General features: G+C 40.4%; 1 protein-coding gene across 4 annotated transcripts in view; it reads right to left on the reverse strand.

Annotated features, from left to right (window-relative positions):
* The window catches only part of MRTFB (myocardin related transcription factor B), a 127,710-nt gene that overhangs the window by 58,633 nt on the left and 47,116 nt on the right, over nucleotides 1–21,961 (reverse strand). Inside the window, exon 1 of one of the 4 annotated variants that reach the window (XM_065891911.1) lies at nucleotides 14,065–14,185. The exons of the other annotated variants lie outside the window; for them this stretch is intronic. Coding sequence (XP_065747983.1) covers nucleotides 14,065–14,185 — 121 coding nt within the window. Of the gene's footprint in view, nucleotides 1–14,064; nucleotides 14,186–21,961 lie in introns of those variants that run through there. 4 annotated transcript variants of the gene reach the window in all.

Below are 21,961 nucleotides of genomic sequence, written 5' to 3' on the forward strand. Positions count from 1 at the left end.
GCAGGGGACGCGGGTTCGTGCCCCGGTCCGGGAGGATCCCACATGCCGCGGAGCGGCTGGGCCCGTGAGCCATGGCCACTGAGCCTGTGTGTCCAGAGCCTGTGCTCCGCAACGGGAGAGGCCGCAACAGTGAGAGGCCCGCGTACCGCAAAAAAAAAAAACCAAACCAAACAAACAAAAAAAACGATTCCCATATTTTTAGTTCTTTGCTGTGAATGGGTATTTTGTAGTCACAGGGTAAGCAGTCACATCCTGAAGGCTTTCCTTCTAAGCCTGGGATTCAGAAATACACAGTGTATGTACCACTAACACCTATATTTAAAAATCCATGTTTTGGGCTTCCTTGGTGGCATAGCAGTTAAGAATCCGCCTGCCAAGGCAGGGGATATGGGTTCGAGCCCTGGTGTGGGAAGATCCCACATGCCATGGAGCAACTAAGCCCGTGTACCACAACTACTGAGCCCACGTGCCACAACTACTGAAGCCCGCACGTCTAGAGCCCGTGCTCCGTAACAAGAGAAGCCACCACAGTGAGAAGCCCGTGCACCGCAACGAAGAGTAGTCCTGGCTTGGTGCAACTAAAGAAAGCCTGCTTGCAGCAACAAAGACCCAACACAGACAAAAAAAAACAAAAAAGTTATTTTAAAAAAAATCCGTATTTTATAAAATTTTTTCTATTTATTTTTTAAAATAAAAGTGACACATGCACATAAAAAAGGACATTAAAAAAAAGGTGAGGGCTTCCCTGGTGGCACAGTGGTTGAGAGTCCGCCTGCCGATGCAGGGGACACGGGTTCGTGCCCTGGTCCGGGAAGATCCCACATGCCGTGGAGCGGCTGGGCCCGTGAGCCATGGCCGCTGAGCCTGCGCTCCGCAACGGGAGGGACCACAGCAGTGAGGGGCCCGCGCAATGCCAAAAACAACAACAACAACAACAAAAAAAAAGGTGAAAGATATTTTCTTAGATCAGTCTCCCTAGGCAAAAGAAACAAAAGCAAAAATAAACATATGGGACCTAATCAAACTTAAAAGCTTGTGCACAGCAAAGGAACGATCAACACAATGAAAACACAACCTACGGACTGGGAGAAAATATTTGCAAATGATGCGACCAACTATATCCATAATATATAAACAGCTCATAAAACTCAGTATCAAAAAAAATCAAACAACCCAATCAGAAAATGGGCAGAAGACCTAAATAGACATTTCTCCAAAGAAGACATACAGATAGACAACAGGCACATGAAAAGATGTTCAACATTGCTAATTATTAGAGAAATGCAAATTAAAACCACAATAACCTCACACTGGTCAGAATGGCTATCATCAAAAAGTCTACAGGGAATTCCCTGGTGGTCCAGTAGTTAGGACTCTGTGCTTTCACTGCCGAGGGTTCAATCTTAGGGAACTAAGATTCCACAACCTGCACATCGTGGCCAATAACAACAACAACAAGTCTACAAATAATAAATGTTGGAGAGGGTATGGAGAGAAGAGAACCCTTGTACAATGTTGGTAGGAATGTAAACTGGTACAGTTGCTATGGAAAACATTATGGAGGTTCCTTAAAAAACTAAAAACAGAGTAACCATGTGATTCAGCAATTCCACTCCTGCATATGTATCTGGAAAAAATGAAAACACTATTCCAAAAAGATACACGCACCCCAAAGCCAAGATACGGAAACAACCCAAGTGACAATCAAGACGACTGATTTAAGAAGATGTGGTATATACAGGATTAACAGATACAAACTACTATAAAAAATAGATAAGCAACAGGATTTACTGTATAGCACAGGGAACTCTATTCAGTAGCTTATAATAACCCATAATGGAAAATAATCTGAAAAAATATATGACTGAATCACTTTGCTATACATCTGAAACTAACACAACATTGCAAATCAACTATACTTCAATTTAAAAAAAAGTGAAAGTCAGTCCATCCCACCAGAGACCTCCAGTCCTCCTCCATAAAGGTAACCACTATTAAGTTTCTATGGCTCTAGAGAATGTTTCGTGAATAGTCTGGCAATGTTAAGTATAAAATATGCAAAGGAAATACATGCGGAGGCATCATACCATTCACACAGTTCGATAATTTGCTTAAAAAAAAAAAAACCACCCATGAAATCCACCTCATTCTTCTTTCTGGTTATCTTAGTGGCTGCATCTAACATATGGATGTGTCAATCATATACATTTAAGTTTCTAGATTTCCTGCTATTATTGTTATTATTAACAATGCTGCAGTGATTATCTTCATTTTGTGTCATCGTGTGTGTGTATGTGTGTGTGTATGTATAAACACTTAAAGATATATATATATACACACACACTTAAAATACACACACACACACACACACACACACTGAAAATTTTGATAGGGACACTTTGCAATCCAAATGGTTGTACCAATCTATATCCCCACTTACAAGGCAAGAGAGAGGACCTTTTTGCTCATCCCTTCCCCATAATATACATCATCATGCTTTAAGGTAATTTTAAATTCAGAAACAAAGAGCACTTACTCTTACCTAAGGCTATCAGCAATATTATGCCAAAGTAATAGTAAAATTTGAAATAACTATTAAGCAGTAAGGGACCAATAGATATCAAAAGAATTAGTGAGAGTGATGGGGCTGGGTTTTTGACTGAATGCAGAGATATTTACAGTGGTTGTCATAAGCTCAGGTTAAGCTTTCTCTTGTAAACCACATATTTATTTATAAATTTGGTAGAATTCTTCTCATGTTCCAGGACAGAAACCTAATAAACTTAAGACTTCTCATTCTTTTCTCTTCAATTCCAACACAGCTGAGAGATGTAACAGACAGATTTGAGAAATACTTAGAACAAAATCAACACTATGTGCTGAGGGACTGATGTTGTGTTTGAAGGAAAGAAGATAAAGATGATGCCTGGGTTTCTGGCTTAAGCACGTGGGTGGACCACTGACTGAATAAAGAATACATCATGGCCATTTAGGGAGTTCAGTCTTGGACATGTCTGAATTAGAAGCTGAGATGTCAAAGCGACAACTGGCTCTATGGGTCCAGATTTCAGAAGGTAGCTTTTGGCAGGAGGCTAAAATTTGGAAGTTGTCACTTATGTAGTACTTGAAGCTATGGGAGTTTGCCAAGGTAGAGACTATAGAAAGAGGAGGCAACAACAAGAAGCACAGGACCAAGTTCCTAGGAAATCCAACAATTAAAAGCCCATTTTTATAGGTCAGATAGGGAATGAAGGTCCAAAAAAGGAAGTGAGAGGAAGCTGCCTAAGGAGCAGGAGGAGCCTGGAGAGTGTGTATAAAAGTGTTTCTAGAAAGGGGTCACGACCAACTGGGTCCGATGCTGCTGTTGTAATACATGAAGGAGCTGCTTTTTGGAGTGATGGATGGAAATCAGGCTGGAAGAGGTTAGGGAGGGGTAAGAGTAAGAATGATAGTAATGGAAACAATGCTTTCAAGATGTTGCCCAGGGGGCTTCCCTGGTGGCGCAGTGGTTGAGAGTCCGCCTGCCGATGCAGGGGACACGGGTTCGTGCCCCGGTCCGGGAAGATCCCACATGCCGTGGAGCGGCTGGGCCCGTGAGCCATGGCTGCTGAGCCTGCGCATCCGGAGCCTGTGCTCCGCAACGGGAGAGGCCACAACAGTGAGAGGCTCGTGTAGCGCAAAAAAAAAAAAAAAAAAAGATGTTGCCCAGGAAGGTAGGAGAGAGGCGAAAGCTTGAGGGGTGTGGAACTTCAGGTTGGAACATACTTGAACAGGTTTACAAGTGATGAAGAGCGAGAGAGAAAAGGGGAGGGGAGAGGAGGGAGAGAATGGGAATGAATGAATATGAATGAGAATAAAGGAGAGAATAAGAGGTAGCAGATCCCTTGAAGGCGAGGGGATTCAGAGCAAACAAGAACAACCTTGTTAAGAGACACTTCCTCTATCATGACAGGAAGGCAATGAGGATTGGATACAGCTGCAGATAGGTTTATAGATGTGGTCTGGGACGTCCAGAGAGTTCCCAGATGATGGCTTTTATTTTCTCAGAGAAGGAGGAAGAAAGGTTATCTGTTCAAAGTGAGATGAATGAAGGAAACGTCAGTTTTGAGGCTAGTGAAGGAGGTTTGAAATAATCATTGCAGACTGCGAAGAACAAGTTGAAAAGAGAAACATGGTTATTTTGTCTTGACATGCTCCAACTAATAATGGCAACAGCTTGGGGGAGAGAAGTCAGTTAGGAAATGGCGAGTCACTCACTGGCTGTGAACGATATCATTTCATCAGAGAAAAAGACCACAAGATACAAAATTAGAACATTTGGCAGTTCTTTCTTAAGCTCATTATATAAAATTTTAGTTAAGAACAGTTGCAGCCCAGCAATTCCACTTCTAGGTGAACTGAAAAGAAGTTAAAACAGGTACTCAAACACACACATGTACACCCATGTTCACAGCAGCACTATTCACAACAGCCAAAAGGTGGGAACAGTCCAAATGTCATCAACAGATGAATAAACAAATCCTGATCCATCCATACAGTGGAATATTTATTATTCAGCCATAAAAAGAAATCAAGTACTATATAAGCCACAACATGGATGAACTTGAAAAACATTACGCTAAGTGAAAGACGCCAGATGGCAAAACATCATATATATGATATGATTCCATAGATGTGAAATATCCAGAATTGGTAAATACACAGAGACAGAGCTCAGATTGGTGGCTACCTGGAACTGGGGGGAAGCCACTGCTTAATGGCTACAGGGTTTTTTCTTGGGCTGATGAAAATGTCTTGGAACTAGACAGAGGTGTACTTGCACAACACCGTGAATACATTAAATGCCCCTGAATCGTTCACTTAAAATGGTTAATTTTATGTTGTGTGCATTTTACCTCAATAGAAAAAATGGAACAGTTGGCAGAGCAACTGACTTTAAGACACTAATTACTCAATAATCAAATTTCTTATTTCCCACCCATCGCTAGCTAGCCCCCCTCACCATCATAATTCCGTTAACCACCAATGGTTACTTCATCTTTTAAGGATTTGATAACTACAATAACAGCTATATATTATATTTCCTGTCACACCAAATTCTAGGTTTTGTTGGTTTTGGGGGGGCCTCTAATTCCCCTTCTAAATCTCATCCTTATATTCTAGCACCTTCTACAATGCTCACCATATAGAAGTTTTAATAAACGTGTTTTACTTAATTTTGTATGGTATACTTACAAGTATATAACTGAGTTACTATTTTCTAAGGAAAAAGAATTCTAGCCAAGTTTAAGAATAAACCACCAAGAAGATTTTGTATGGGCAAGTGATTATCATGGGACAGAACCAACACTTGTCTTGCTTAGTTGTATGAATTTGAGGCTTCAGATATTTCTGAATTGATGTTGGTGGTAGAACAGAAGACAAAATCTAAAAGAAGACTGAAAAAGGGAACACTAAGGGCAAAGGAGTAAAGAAGAGCATGAAAAACTGGTAGACAGTAATTTATTTTCATCTCCATTTACAGTTAATGTGAAATTTAGGCTGCATTAGAGAAGCGTACAAACACTTAAGCACTCTCATAGATGATAAAAAGTAGCAACCGAAGATGACAGACTTTTGGTTGTATTTTCAGGGGTCTGATTTGCCAATTATAAAATAAGGTTCTTCTTCAAGTAATTTAAAATAATGAAATGCAAAGAGGCCAAAAATAAAATGGTGGTTTGTCCTATAAGAGCCATGCTATCTGCGCTCATTAAGCAAACTCCCGTCAACACTCCTGTCTGAAGCAAAAGCAGAGTTAACACAGTATGCACATAAATCTAAACCTCTGATACTACCAAGCGCAAAGGGCATTCTGATCAGGAATTTTTATATTATGATTATTTTCCATTTAGGAAAAGGAGAGACAACATTAAGTTAATTTAAAAAAAACTGTGCAAATCAGTGTTTGAAAGTTAGGTCTTAGACTACCTAGGAAATACTGCCTTTCATCCAATATCAGAAAGTCTACTGCATCCTTTGATGTCCACTGGGGTGAGGGGTGTGGGGGAAGAGGCAGGTGATACAAACTGTGGAATTCTAAACCACTCTCCCTTGCTGGTAGGGAGGTCACAGTCAAGAATGCAGCATTTACCCTGTATCAGGAATTAAAGAGCAAAAATGAAGTAAAAACTAAAAATGCTAGCAGTCCAGGCTAATGCACTGTAGGTTTCCTGCATTAATCTGCACCATGAGGTCAGGAAGACAATGTTTTCAACGTTCAGCCCTTGGAAATTTACAGGTACTTTGATAACTCTCTGGTTGGCTGCTGCTTCTGTTTCCATGGAAACAGGCTGCTAAAAATGGGCCATGTTTCTTTAAACTGATCATACCTTCACACAAATTCCCCTCTCCTTTTTGTCAAAAGTTGGAATGAATTAAGTATGCCTCTCATGGTATGACAATGTGATGTCAAGCCAGGGGACCTGGTACAGAATGGCAGGGACAACGTTAGCCTGTGGCAGACATACAGAAAGATATTATACATACCTATGTGCATCTAAAAAAATCTCACTTGGTTAAAACGCAGTGGAAATAAATTACACAGTGGAATAAATTGAAGTATAACACAAATAATAGGCACTGCAAAAGTAAAATCATCCGCTTAAGTGCCTGATCACCAGCAATGTAAAGAGGTTTAAAAAAAACTTGATTTGTTTTTTCAGACAATTAATTTTTAATCTGTAGGACCATGCTGTTTCTATACCTGAATGTCTAGATTTCTTAACCCTCCATGTTTCCAAAAGAAGATAATGTTTATTTTTCTTATTTGGGGGGTAATCAAAAAGTCTATGTTTCACTGCTGCATTAGAATTTCAGTGTGCAGCCATAGGCAGAGGTGCTGACACTTTTTTTTTTTAATCTTTATTGGAGTATAATTGCTTTACAGTGTTGTGTTAGTTTCTGCTGTATAACAAAGTGAATCAGCTATACGTATACATATATCCCCATATCCCCTCCCTCTTGTGTCTCCCTCCCACCCTCCCTATCCCATCCCTCTAGGTGGTCACAAAGCACCGAGCTGATCTCCCTGTGCTATGCAGCTGCTTCCCACTAGCTATCAGTTTTACATTTGGTAATGTATATATGTCCATGCCACTCTCTGACTTCATCCCAGCTTCCCCTTCCCCACTGTGTCCTCAAGTCTCTTCTCTACATCTGTGTCTTTATTCCTGCCCTGCCACTAGGTTTATCAGTACCGTTTTTTTTAGATCCCATATATGTGTGTTGTGCTGACAGCTTAAAGCTCTTTCCTAATCCCTCTAAATTGGGAAAATGTACGCTGCATAAAAGATTCTGAAATGCCTTAGGGTAAATTCCTAAGGCAGCTTCTCTGGATAAAAAGACAATTAACAATGAAACAGGAAAATAGTGGAATATTATTTACCTCCAGTTTTTCCCAGAATAGTAAGGACATGCTACTCTCTTGAGGTCATTTGATCCTGGCTCAGTATCCTGGTTTTTCTTCCCATTTTGTGGATTCAGGAATGGGACACACACACACACACACACACAGAGTTGACTCTTGAACAACATGGCTTTGAACTGCACAGGTCCACTTACACGTGGACTTTTTTTTCAATAAATACAGTATCTGTATTTTCATTTTACACATCTTTAACTAAGTGGGGGGAAAGTTTGTGTTTGATTAGAGATCACGATATGTGGAATCAAAAGAATTAGGGTCTGAGTCCTGATTCTACCCAGACCATTTTGGTTTCCTGCCCTTGGTTGAGTCATCTGTCAATTCCTTTGTTTCTGAGGCAGAGAGAACAGTACTCAGATTTCTGACTGCGCACGGCAGGGGGGTGGGAGGCTGGCGCCCTTAACTCCCACGTTGTTCAACGTTATATATGTATACCTACAAACACATGTGCCAATTTGCCCACAAAAACATAAGGAGAACAGAGAACTTGTGACACAACTTGTGTGCAATCCTAATGTCAGAGCAACTGTGCGTGATGATGCAGATCAAAGGATGAGCTGCAGTTGTTCAGGCCAATCGGGTGGGGATGGGTGGGCAGGGAGAGGCGTTCTGGGAGAGAACAGCTGCGGAGAGAGAGAAGTAGCACAGAGGCAGGGCCTCACTTGCTGAAGGCGGCCAGAGTGTAGGCGGAGATCAGCTGGGCAGCTCTATCTCTACTTGAGTAAAGATTCCTGTTGAGATTCTATTTGAGGAAGGGGACCTGGATAAGGGTGGGGCTGTGGTGAAACAGTGCTGTTGAGAAATGAAATATTTTTGAGGTAGGATTGACAGATTCGATAACCACATTTGGTGACAGGCTATGAGAAGGTCAAGGAAGGTATCAGGGATCACTCCCATTTTGGGTTCCTGCCGTGAGCTGATGGGGGGACGGAGGTGCCACTGACGGAGAGACAGGAAGCCCCGGAGGAATGTGTTTCATGGGAAGAAGTAAGGGGCCTACTGGAGCCGTCAGGGATGTAGATGACCGTGCAGGTCTGAAGCACAAGAGAGACGCCTGGCGCTCAGTCTGTGATCCTCACTCATTTGGACTAAAGCAGATAGAGGTTTCTTCTGCTATGTCTTTTATGTGTGTATGTATTTTAACTTCTAAATTATCATTCAGTTTCCCACTCTGCAGGCTGTGAGCTCCCTGAATGCCACTGCTTATAGAGGTTTACAACCTCTAGAATGATGCTGTGGAGAAGCACTCAAATTTCTGCCAAATAAAATGATTTCCAATAAAAAGTTAAATTACATAATTTCATCTCAAAGGCAGCATATACCCATTTTTAAAAGACGCTGAATTACATCTGGGAAAAAGAATCTTCTACTTTTTCCTTCATACCTGTATGTTATTTGAATTTATTTTAAGGACCGTATCGTACACTTCAAATTTATTTTTTAAAAACCCATTAATTTAGCAATACCTCACTTGTACAACACTTTCAGTTATGTAGAACACTGGCAGAAAACAAAGAAAGAAGAAATTCCCAAAGAAATAAAAATAGATGCTGCAAAGTTCACGTGCTTTACTTACAGAAGAAGGCTCGGTAGCATTCTCTATTTTAACTGCTTATTTGTCTGCTTCTCCCAGTATGACTCAATAAATTTTAATTGAATTAACAACACAATCAGGATTCCACTATTACATTTTGTTTATTTGTTGCTTAGTTGGAAGATTAGAAGCAGCAGGTCAGAAAAGCGAAGAGCAGCCGAACGTGGCAGATGACAAAAATCAAATAATAAACAATGATTCTAGTAATCTAGTAATGATCTAGGGATCATTCTGTGCATGGGCAAACGGTTTTATACACCTCAACAATGACTTAAGGCACCAATGCATTACATTTTGGGTTAGCCATTAATTTATAATTGAATTTTAAATTATATCTGAAGGTAATAGTTCAAACTATATTGTTTAAGAAGGCAGAGAGGGGTATAATATTCTTCAAAAACTTATTGCATAATAGTAATGTATCTTTGAGATGCAGGGCACTGGGAGTGAGGTATAAAAATCATCCAAACAATGACAGTATCTCCAAGAAATATTATGGTCTAATAGTGAAGATAGTACAGACACATAGTACAGACACATACCACAGTAGCAAAAGGTGACATGCCATAAAAAGATGCAGAGCCAGTTACTGGGAGTATATGATAGAGAAGAAATTATTTTTAGTTGATAGGATCAGGTGACTTTCTTTAGGAAGTGGCACAGGGACTGGGTTTTAAGAGACTCTGGACCTGCAAAGCTGGGGTGAGCAGCTTTCCAAGAGAACGTCCAGCAGCGATGGAAATGGTTTATAATCTGCATGGTTCTATACAGAAGCCACTAACCAGGTGTGGCGTCTGAGTAACTGAAATGTGGAGAATGTGGCTGAGGAGGTAAATTTTAAAAACTTTTACTTCATTTTTAATGATTTTAAACGTAAATCTGAACAGCCATACGAGGCTCATGGACAGTGCAGGTAGAGTATGTATGAGATAATTGGTCACTTAGAAAAGTTTTGGTGCTTTAATAAAGGTATTTATTTAGTCTATTTTCCCTAGGTTGAACTGCTCAGAATATCTCAGACAAATGTGCATTTTTTCCATACACAGATCTCCTATAGCCATGTCCCAGCGCACCCCATTAACCCACTCCGCTGTCTATGATGCAGTCTGCCACAAACTTTCACATGCTTTATCACAACTGTTACTAGCCAGTCTACGACAGAATTGGAAATGTGGTTCCCCAAAACAGTAGCTCTTCTCCCCACCAGCCACAGCTGAGCCACACAATAAAAAGAGCCCAGATCCCCGAGTCATTTCTTAGAGGACGGCTGACTAGGATAGCTGCCCAATCCACCTGGGACTATGTTTTGAGCAAGAAATGCGCTTTGATTGGTTAAAACACTGAGTTTGGGGGTTGTTTGTTAGAGCAGGTAGTTTAGTCAAAGTAATTAATACACAAGCCAGTTTTCTTTCTTTGGTGTTTCATTTTCACCATTAGAGAGCTCTGTATATCGAACATCAATTTTTCCTCTTTAAATTGATTTGCTACCATTTTGTCTTGGATAAATATGGGATACAACTAGCTGGTAGCACTGGCATTATGATTCATTATCTCAAGTAACGCTTCATATTAAACCACTTATCTGAATTAAACATCTCAATTTATTTGATTTTTCCCCTCAAGTTTCATGATTATTAATTTGTAAGTTGTCAAGTCAGTGATGTGTAATATCCTTTAGTTGTTAGAACCAGAAATTAAATTTAAATCTCATCTGTGATGAGCCCTATTAAAAAATGTTCTAAACCTTTTGTGGATAAGTCAAAAGGTGAGATTCCCTACTGCTGCTTTGACAAAAGAAACCAGTCTAAGGAAAATGTTCTATTTTGAAGTTGATCAGAATTCATGACATTTGTTGCCATTTCTCACCTGAAGCAGAAAATAATTAAATTCTCCAACTATATATGTGGGTTGGTATTTATCAAAAAGTTTATATAAGCATTAACAAAACTGTGAGGAGATATGCTTTATTATCCAAAGAATTCTCTGGTATGTGGTGACAACTTTTCACAGGCGGTTGACACTTGGAACATTTTTCCCTTAAACTTTCAACAGGTATTACTAAATTTTCTTGCTAAGGTGTCACATAAACTTTGAAACCTATGATTATCTGCTTACAAAATCTGTTTTTCCCCCTAATAATAATTTCAGCTAATTAGCACTGTCAACAATGACAGGAATTCTAAAATGTCCCCAAATAAGCAAGAACGAGAGCAACTACTTGAGAAGCAGAGGTCGACCTCCCACCCCTCGCAGCAGACACCATCACAAACGCCAGAGACCTGGCTGTGTCACTACGATTAGAATGGAATGGACCCAAATCTATTCCTCCTTCATTACCTGAAAACTTTTGATTCAGACACTGCCACAAATGAGTGGAACATCAAATATTATTTATGTGAAAGGTAGTATTTTAAATTAGTATCTCTTAACACGAGGCATAAACCACAGACATGACTAAATAGTCAGAAATTTGTCTTTTGACAAGATAGCATAGGATCTAATTAGACTCTGGGGCATTTTAGTGTTTGAACATTGCTGCCGTATCAATAAGCTTTCACAGATTAATAAAACTGACATATGACCCAGGACCTAGCAGCAGAAGAAGCTCAGCAGTGGCCTGTCCCAAGAGTCTGATAAAGTCACCGCTGGTGCTCATCTGCAGGCAGTGACTGTGACACACTGAATTCCAGGAGTTCAACCCTGCAAAGGAACGTAGTCATTTTCAGAGGACACCAAGGAAAAAAAGTAGCTTTCTGTAAAATTTCTCCTATTTTTTTCTGTTCTAATTAAACTCAGGTCTAATCCTCTTTCGGTGTCACTACCTTTGAGGTACAGATCACCTTTGATATCTCTCTTTTTTTTTTCCCCCTCAGCCCTATCGCTAGCAAAAAATAAGTAGAAATACAGTCTGTTGAGACAGAAAGCGAAGCCTAGTTCAGTGCAACTGTGGTGAGGTAGATGAATTTTATCATCCAGTCATTTCCGTGGAGTGTTTAAAAATATGAAAGTTCTCTCCCTGTACACCTCTTTATACTGATGAATTTACATGACAGTAAGATATGTAAGTACTTCTCTACTTTGCCAATATACAAAAGATTTTAAAAATTAAATTTTAAATAAAAAGGAAAAGTAACAAAGGGTTAAAAAAATTAGAAGAGGGGTGGCAAACTGGCATGAAACTGGGTATCTCATAAAGACACTATGAAGTAGGTATTGTTTATCTTCATTGTACAAAGGAGGAAATTAAGGCTCAGAGCAGTGAACTTGTCTAGGGTCACAGAGCTAGAAAATGGGATTTGATCCTAAGTATATCTCACTTCAGAGTCCATGCTCTTGCTTTGTGACATTATACTACAGCACATGTATAAATTCAAAGCATGGTCACAACTGTTAGGGAAAGAATCGATACATTATGTAATCATCTCAAGGCAGTTTTGCTGTTCCTGTTGATAATTCTCCTACCCTGTTTTTATATTTTTAATTCTTGCTCTCTACACTCCTTATCATACTGTTGTTGTAACATCTTTTTATTTCTCCAATTGCATTTTCCTCCACTTTTCCCGGTTTTTCAAGTAGCATAAAAATTGTTAAAAATTTGTGATGTTAATAGGAGCTTAACACTAGAACTTGACTTAAATGATACATAGATAATCCCCTTTTTAAGTTACTGATTTAAAAAAATTAAGTTCTCCTCAGTGAGTCTCTAGAACGTGCCCTAGAAGCTCTACTGGTGTTGATTTTACGACAGTCTACAAGAAGATCTGCAGCGCACAAGCGGGGGCAGCCCCGCTGTCTGGTTCCTGGCAGCACCTATTGATACTTCATTGTGTGTCCTTTGTTTCCATCTACATGTTTTTTTCAACCAGTACCCAAAAGAAGTTCAACTCCAATAAGAAAACAACTATCGTTCCTTCTTCTTATTGTTTAAATATGCAACAATCCGTCACCACATTCTCCTTTTCTAAATGTATGAAAAAGAAAAGAAGGAATATCATTTTGGAAGAAGCTCAGACTGCTGCTTGGGCAGATGACTATATTTACTGTCTGGGTCTGCAGAAGACGAGGAAGAGCCAGTGGAGAGGTGAGGGGGCAGCTGATGGTTATTGTGGGGAGTTTTCCTCCCAAAGAACACTAGAAAATCAAATTTCAAATTAAACAAGCATCGAGAGGGGTGACTTTCATATCTCAAATTCAGAAAAAACTTATTCTCTGAAGATTCTGAATTTCTTACTCCATGGCCCCTGGTCTCCAGCTGCTGTATGTAGTAAAGCACACTGGGCACTGGTCTTGCCTCACTTCAGTGTACCAGGACACAGGACAGCAGTGCCCAGAACTTTGGACATTTTCTTAAATCAGTCAGGGAGGTACCTGCGTGGTGGCCACTAACAATCACTGACAGCATTCTTAAGCTTACTCTTTGCTTTGTTAAAAAACCACAAAACTACGCAATGTGCCTAAAAAACAAAACAAAATGATGGTGCAATGTGCATTATAACCAATTAAACCAATCATTTAAAGATACAATTAAGAAAGAGCTAGCTACCTTCCTGTTTTAAACAATAAAAACCATAAACATGTTAACTGGAAAAAGAAATCATTTCCCTGGAACTACGTGTTCGTCAATGTAGAAGAAGCAGGGTTCTGCATAACACTGAAAAGGAAATGGCCTCTCCTAAAGTGAGGTGGGGGGAAGCAAAAAAATTAGAGGACATGAGAAAATCGACAAAACGAACCTGGCAGGATTTCACCGAAATGAGGACTGGCTTCGTTAAGTCCCCTTACTCTATCAGTTACTGCCACCTCCCTGGAGTCCTATCAGTGAATGAATCTTCAGAAAGGGCTACCAAGAACAGCATTAAGCTTTCATTTCAAAGAACTTAGAGCGTGTAAGGTACGTGAGTGCAGAGAGAGCAGACACACGGCATGGGAAGCAGACACACACGCTCAGCCTGGTTGATGAGAGTATGAATTTGGCAGTTCTGCCCCTGTCCACAGACAGACTGACCTTCCTTGAGACTTTTCTGGTTGCTCCCTTCAAGGCATTCCTTTTCTTTTAGTGGCTCGAAATCGCCAGCAGCTAAAATCTCCGGGAAGCCCTGTTGCTGCTTCTTGGAGCTATCGATCATGGTGAGAGGCTTCTGGAGACAGGCAGCATCAAGCAAGGGAAAAACTCAGTCTGCCAAACAGCAGAGGCCAGCGCTCGGAATCCTCTGGTCCCGGGGTCCTGGGTGGCTCCTCACAACACCCCGATCACTGGGCAAGTCTGTCTTCAAGCAGCTGAAGGAGCCGTTACCCTTTAGTTGCCAGCTGGACCTGCGAACTGACTCCTGCTGCTGGAAGCCCGAAACTCTCTCCCACGTTGGGAGGCAGAGGCACGGAAGCACGATGGTGCTGAAATCCCACCCCTTTTCCCAGCCAGCCCAGCTTCCCCCGCACTGGGGACTTCAATCTGCAGTTTGATGGTCCGCGTCATCTGACAAACACTGACTCAAGCAGTTAAAAATAAATCCTCTAGTTGTTAAAAGACAAGACTTTGCTGATACCTAAGAAGACAAATTGCTGCCTGTGGTCTCTCTCCGGCTCTCTACAAACACAGCCACAGGCTGTGGAAATACTTTCTATCAGCCAGCCAAGCACATCCATTACTCATTAAGTTCTCCAGCTAAACAAACGGCGGTCTAAAGCACCCAAAGGAAGAGGGTCTTATCTCAGCAGAGGCACCACACTGAATAAACATGTTACTAGCATATCTGGATAAAAACAGAAGCATGTCACCACCACACTGCTTTCGTGGTGTGCTTTTCGCCGTTGCCGGCTCTCCCAGCCACAGCCGGTTTCTCTCGGTCACAGGGAATGACCGTAACTGCAGCTTTCTGCCTTCGCCAATGCAGACCCGGGCGGCAGTTTTCCTTTGTGCCACTAGTCGGCCGAGAGAGTTAACATCGCCATGATTGTGCTAAGGAAGAAAATCTCCTCCCCTGTATTAAAGGCAGACACTGAGAGCTTCTAGTTCATAACAGGTTCCACCAGCAAGCAGCCAAGTTTAATTTCACATGAGCTATCAACGGGCACCGTTCCCCCAGGTCACTGGCTGCCCACTAGGCACAGGGACGCTGCCCGAAGGAAATGTGCAGGTAAGGCAACTCCAGGCAAAGTGGAAATGCCTGCTTTCATACACACCAAACATCTATCTGTCTACAGCTGTAGCCAAAAGAATCTGATTTTCATGGTTTGAAGTATGCTCCTTTGCAAAGAGGTCCCATAAAACCCATTAGAGGTTGTAAGCGCAGGAGACTGAATCCTCCCTCCATGAGAGATCTGCTTTTGCTTTGTTCACTTTTTAAATAATCAACATCTAACAGAGTGCCTGGAATATTAGGGAGTTCTCAACAAATACTTGTTGCATGACTAAGTGAATGAATGAAAGCAGAAGATAACACTCAGAGCTCTTCTTTTGATAATACTCAGAGTTCTAAAGAAGTCCTAGGTCAGTGACCAAGAGTCACTAATTTTTAGATGAACAGCTATGTGTTCTTTAAAGGAAGCACATTTTCTCTTTAAAAGAAAATACACACATACACTTTGAATGTGCATGTGACATGATCCTTTTGTAGGATAGAGAAAGGCTTACATTTTTACAGCCAGAAAAATCAATATTCTCTTCAACATATAACAGAGATGGGGGACTGGATGAAGATTCTTTCCTTTGTCCCTGGTTCCAAGGCTGGTGTGCACTAAATCTGTGCTGTTCTAGAAAGATAGTTATCTATCCTTCTCCAGCATCTCTCAAGAATGGGATTACACAACACATGACATGCTTCTTGTCAACTGAAATTCCTTCTGAGGAAATTTAAGTCCATCGTTGGTAGTCTAAACCCCTGCAGGAACAAACTGCGACGACCTTAACACACTTCTCAAAAAATGCCCTCAAATGCTCTGCTACTATTTCTGATCCTAAGGCCTCCATTCTTCTAAATTAACTGTTCCTACACCTTTAAAGGAGTAAGAAAAAACCCCATCATTTTCTGCGGACATTCTTTGGGTCGGTCTGCCGAAAGTTTTGCCAAGTTTATCTCATTTAACCCCTCATAGCCCTCTGTGATCACTATGATTATTTGTACATTCTAGACCTTTTACAGACCAAGACCAAAGTTACAGAGCTTGTAAGCAGCAGATCTGGAATTCAACCAACATCTTAGTTCTCCAAAGCCCACATCTTTTTTCTATGGCGTTGCAATGCCTGCTGTCTTCTAAAACATGCTCCATTTCCACGCTTTAGTTTGATCTTGGGACAGGTTTAAGAGCAGAGACCATTACTTTCATTGCCTTCAGGTAATTCTACTCCTGGTGAGGGAGAAGGAAGGCAACGTAATCATACTAGAGTGCTTTTATGAAAGCAATTTAACTTTTCCTGAAATAATAACAACAGCAGCCAACTTTGTTTAGTGCTCTAAACAAAGTTGTGGTGCACAACACCGTCTAAGTGCTCTTCATGGTTTGAAGAAGTGGTATGGTATCTCATTTATTCTGTTGACAGACCTGTGAGTTCAGTGTTGTTATCCTAATTTACAGATGAGAAAACTGAGGCACAGGAAAATCAAATATTTTGTCAGAGATCACACATCTCATAAGTGGTGGCCAGGATTCCAAACAGGCAGCTTGGTTCCAGAGCCTACATTTTTAATTGCTTTGCAAAAAGAAAAACAAAAACAATAAACCCCAACATTCTCCTTTTCAGGATGTTGTTTATAAAACTGTACCCAATTTTTGGGCCACAAGTTTAGAAACCTAAGTAGATACAGAGCTACACCATCCATCTAAAAATTCTTTATTGGCCATGTGTATGTGTTTAGTACGTTAAAAAGTAATACAATTCTCTTTTAAGGATCCTCTGTAGTCTTATTATTTTTGTTTCTAATAAATATAAAAGATCTCAATAGGGAAACATTTTCTGGCTGTAGATTTATATGAAAAGTCTTGCCTTTGTAGTTTTGAAAGGGAATAATAATTTCTCTAGTGGTGAATATGCCTAAAAGAACATTTATTTTGCTATTTAAAAAATTCTGAAATAATTTCAAATTCAAAAAGCCTTTTTCCCCCGAACCATCTGCGAGAAGGCTCTGACACGATACCTCTTTACCCTAAGTGCTCTGGTTTATAATTCCTACAAACAAGGCTATTCTCCCACATAACCGCAATATGACCATCAATATCATGAAACTAACACTGATATATCATTGCCACCTAATCCACAGACTCCATTCAAGTTCTACCAGTTGTCCCGACAACATCCTTTATAGCAGAAGGACCCAAACCAGAATCACATATGGCACCGAGTTTTCAAGTCTCTTTAGTTTTCTTCCATCTTGAACAGTTAGTTCCTCAGTCTTTCTTGATATTTCTTTCCTTGACTCTGGAAGATTACAGGCTGGTTACTCGGTAGAATTACTCTCAGTTTGAGTTCGTTTGATGTGTCTTCATGATTACATACCAGTCGTGGCAGGAATATTTTTGGCAGGAATACCACAGAAGCAATGTAGTGTGTTCTTTGCATCCCATCAGGTGGTGCACAAATTCAATTTGTCTCATAGCTGATGATGTTTATTTTAATTTATTAAAATGGTATTGGCCAGGTTTCTTCACTGCAAAGTTAATTTTTCTCTTTGTAATTAATTATTTCACGGGGCTGAGTTATTTATTACTAGAATGACTCCAAATGATGATTTTGAAAATTCTATCATTCCTTCTACATTTATTAGTGGCAATCCTACTGTAAGAAAAAGTTCTCTTTATTCAGTTTATGTTATCTATTTATATCAGCATGGACTCACGACTCCTACTTCTTTCAATGGGTTATAACATGTTCCTATCATTATTTATTTTGATGCTCAAAAATAATTCAAATAATTCCAGGTTTGGCCAGTGGGAATCCCTTTGAGCTGGCTTCAGCGTCTTATTGTTCTGAGCACTTTGAGCACTTTCTTACTTTTTGGCATAAGATGTTCCAGGCTCACCGTTTACTTTTCCTGCTCTGTTGAGAAACCAAGCTAGGTGTGCTCAATGCTATTCGGGTGTCACTGTTCCCAGGCCTCTTCTGTAGTCAGAGGTAGGAAATATGTGTGAGTTTATGTCTCTGTGTGTGTAAACACAAACATATTTACGTCTCTCACTATTAACAGATGTAAATACAGACCTATATTTAAGTATGTACATCTGTATTTATGTATATTGAAAACCATGAGTTCACCCCAATGCCTCCAATTCCAGTCCAACCCCACAGGGTCATTCTCAGTTTCTTTCTTTTCTATATTTGTAAACTCCTCCTCCTATAGTGAGAATCTTGTCCCGTGGTCTCTGCCACCCTACTCATGGATACCCCGTCCACCCCATTACTGTCACTGCTGTGGCCAAACCCAAGGCAGATATCTGCTCACCCACTGGCTCTGAAGCGTGGCACTGGACTGCTGCCCCCACTCCCACGGGGCAGCTGCCTTGCTCAGCCCCACATAATGTCTCTTGGATTGAATTAGGGCTGGAGGGAGGAAGGAGACCTGCCTTCTCTCCTGGTAGGAGAAGCCCACAGTTATCATGTGAACTGCTTTCCGGTAGGTCTGCCCTTGTTCCTTATGTGCTACATCATCTTCAGTGGCACTTGGCTCTATTGTCACGAGTGGCGTTTAACGTCAAATGATAGGTGATTAAATTCACTTTGGCTCTGATAAATATGCTTCCACAGTGTTTGTGTCTACACTCAAAAGAGCTGTTTTAGTATGAAAAAGAGTACCATAAATCAAGTCAATTTTCCCACTACCCCAAGCATAGATATTTAATAAGCGTGAGAAAAACTGTATGGCTTGGAGACTAGGAACAATCCAAGAAAGGCCTCAGGGAATCAGAACAGAAACAAACATGGCTCAAGGGAACTACACAAAAACCTGGCAGAGTCAATATACGTTTACAAAACTGCTGGCAAGAAAGACTATCATTGTGATGGTGCTATGCTTCAATAAGGAAAAACCTGAGGATGTTACCAACTGGGCAATGTTCCGCCAACGTAAAAATATTCAAAAATAATGAATAAAAGTAATAAATAAAATAATTAGTAACAGAATGCAAAGAGACTGCTAAATACCAAGTACTGTTTGTACTTCTCCTGCAGCATTCTGGACCTCGGGATTGAGGAAGATGCCCTTTTCTTTTTGCCTTCCACCTCTGGGTGCTTTGGAACAGGTCCTCAGGTGAACATTCACTGAAGAAGATGCCGGCACTCTGGGGCTTCCTTCACACAGTCTGAGCACAGTATTACAACATTTATGGAGTCATAGTCAGTCAGATTTAGGGAGAAAAATTTCAGTCCAGGTTACACCTAAATTTTTTTCCTAAGGGTGTCATATTTTCAGTAAAATACATATTTGATCCTTAATTTTCTCCTTTTTAACATTACAAATGCCACTATAAAATATATCTTTAGACAATTACTAAATGGTATGGTAAATTCCAATAATTTCATAATTATTAAGCCCAGTTTGATAATATTGATAATTTAAAATATTTTTTGTAAACAAGGACAAGTACAGAGTGCTATTTGTGAAATCAGACAGCATATCTTAAAAGTCCTTCATTTTTACCACTGTTTAAATACATGGATATTGAATAGTACTGCAGATATAAAGAGACTATGGAAACGACTGTTTCATGAGGAGGGATACATTTTTCTAACACTTCTAAGGTAAGATTTTGAAAGAATATCAATGATTTGAGCAACTAAGTATTATAGCATAACTGAACACTACAACAGGGCCAAACAGCCTGATAGTTTCGTTTGTAATCTGTGCTTATCATAATCTTTCATCCTAGAATGCAGCCATGACCGGCATGGAGGCACTTCCCTCCTGTATTTGCCTTATCCTCTCTGAAGATGTGAACGGCAACCCTGGCAAGGTTTTTCAGGACTGAATTTGGACCATTAACACTTTGCTGGTTAACCTCTGCTTACACTGAGGGGAGAGAACTTCCTTTGGGGCGGGGCAACCAGTGGGTGAGGCAGAGGACATGTTTCCTAGCTCTTCCTCAGGCGGGTCCTCACGTGACAATGGCACCACTCAATCGCAGCATTCTGACGGCATCTCCGTTACTGGTGTCCTTTGTCTTCTCCCCCCAACCCCAGATCTTTAGTACGGATAATCAAGAGACGAGAGGATATACTTTATCAGCTTTGAGAAAGTCATCCAAATCCTTTCTCTACTTCTAAGCCTGAGAGTTACTTATAAATGTATAAACACAGACAACTGGCTGGAAGATTTACAACCAAGAGCCTTCCTTAGATTATATTTCTTCAAAGCAGACTTCCTTGAATTCTGAGTTATGGACTATAAGGGAGAATGAAATGACTACAGCTTTGAGGGTTTAGCATAGATGGGAGGAGTGACACGTTAAGAGGATGGAGTCCTAGCGAAGACTGGAAGGCACATCATCCAGTTACGACCAGTCTGATGCTGAGGTCAGCGCCTGTAACAAGGAAACTGACTACCATGGTGTTTCTCACCCTTTTTAATATAATTTTTTAAATCACTTTCCATGAAATTTTAGTATCACAGATTTACTGTATGTATTTATGTACTCTATGTATATCTGTACATTATACATTAAAAAGATTTCTTTGCCTATACCCCAAGAGCCAATTTTCATTCCTATTGAGAATGCTTAATTTACAAGAGGGAAAGCCAGTATTTCCTATTTTGTTGAGGAAAAAAATAATAAGATAATAAGAAAGAACTGTATGTAGGAAACCCTCAATGAGAAAATAACAAATGTTCACCATCTGTGATAATGGCTTTTAGATCACAAGTAAATTTAGCAGGATCTTGAGGATCTTTCTGACCCTCAGCAGCTCTGAGGGAAACACGTATCGATATTTGTTTTGTTAAAAAAGAAAGTGCAACTCAGCTACGAAATGATGCGTTTTCAAGTCGCTCTGCTGGTGAACACGTATCCTTAATCCTGGTTTTCTCACTCCAACATTCTTTTCACCAAAAGCAAAAGCCTGTGGGTTTTTTTTTTTCCTGTTTACTAAATTGACATGTGATTTTCAGAGGCATGTATTTAAGAAAAATTGGTAAGTTAATTTCAGGGGGATGTAAGATCACAGATGGATTTTATGAAGGTTAGAGCCAGGATGGTTTTGTGGAAGGAATACAACTTCAGGGTTAAACATAATTCGGTTGTGAGAGCTATGAGGTCTTGGAAAAGTGGCAACATCTTTGTGTCATGGCTGCCTCATCTACAGCAGTGCATTAATGATAACAACAGCAGTAGCTGTTTTCTGTGATTATAAAAATCAGGAAAAAATGCATATAAAATTCCTAGGACAGGCACAACTGGCACTCCCCAAACGGTGGAGTCTGTCGGGGCTCATTTCTGGAATGATCTCCTTTGTCTGTCTCCCCCATGGCTGCTTGTCTGCTAGGCTTGCGGTTTCTCCGGCAAGACATATACACACAGACATAAGTGCAGACCACCACACTAACCACCACACCACACGCATTCTGTTTTCCAACCCCACCCTCTGAGGCTGCAGCGGGGTACAGATAAAGTTCATCATTTTTTGGTTTGGCACTTAACACCTTCTGGTGTCTTTCTACTACTTGAGATTTCATGTATTAGATTAAATCTGAAATTTTTATACTCGCAGAGAACCCTGCTGATACTTTTTCACTTAACTGGAATAATGAAATAGAAAAACCGCCCCAGGTGACTAATCACAGCCAAGTAGTCAGCCATGGGCTCTGAGAACTGGGTAGAACAAACCCGAGGACATACTTTCAGGAATCCAAGGATGGCTTCTTGGATGAGTTCTTTGTGGAAAATTTAAAAATTTCGTGTTTTCATTTTGTTAACCTTGA

Source organism: Phocoena phocoena, chromosome 15 (assembly GCF_963924675.1).
Source record: "Phocoena phocoena chromosome 15, mPhoPho1.1, whole genome shotgun sequence".
NCBI lineage: Eukaryota > Metazoa > Chordata > Mammalia > Artiodactyla > Phocoenidae > Phocoena > Phocoena phocoena.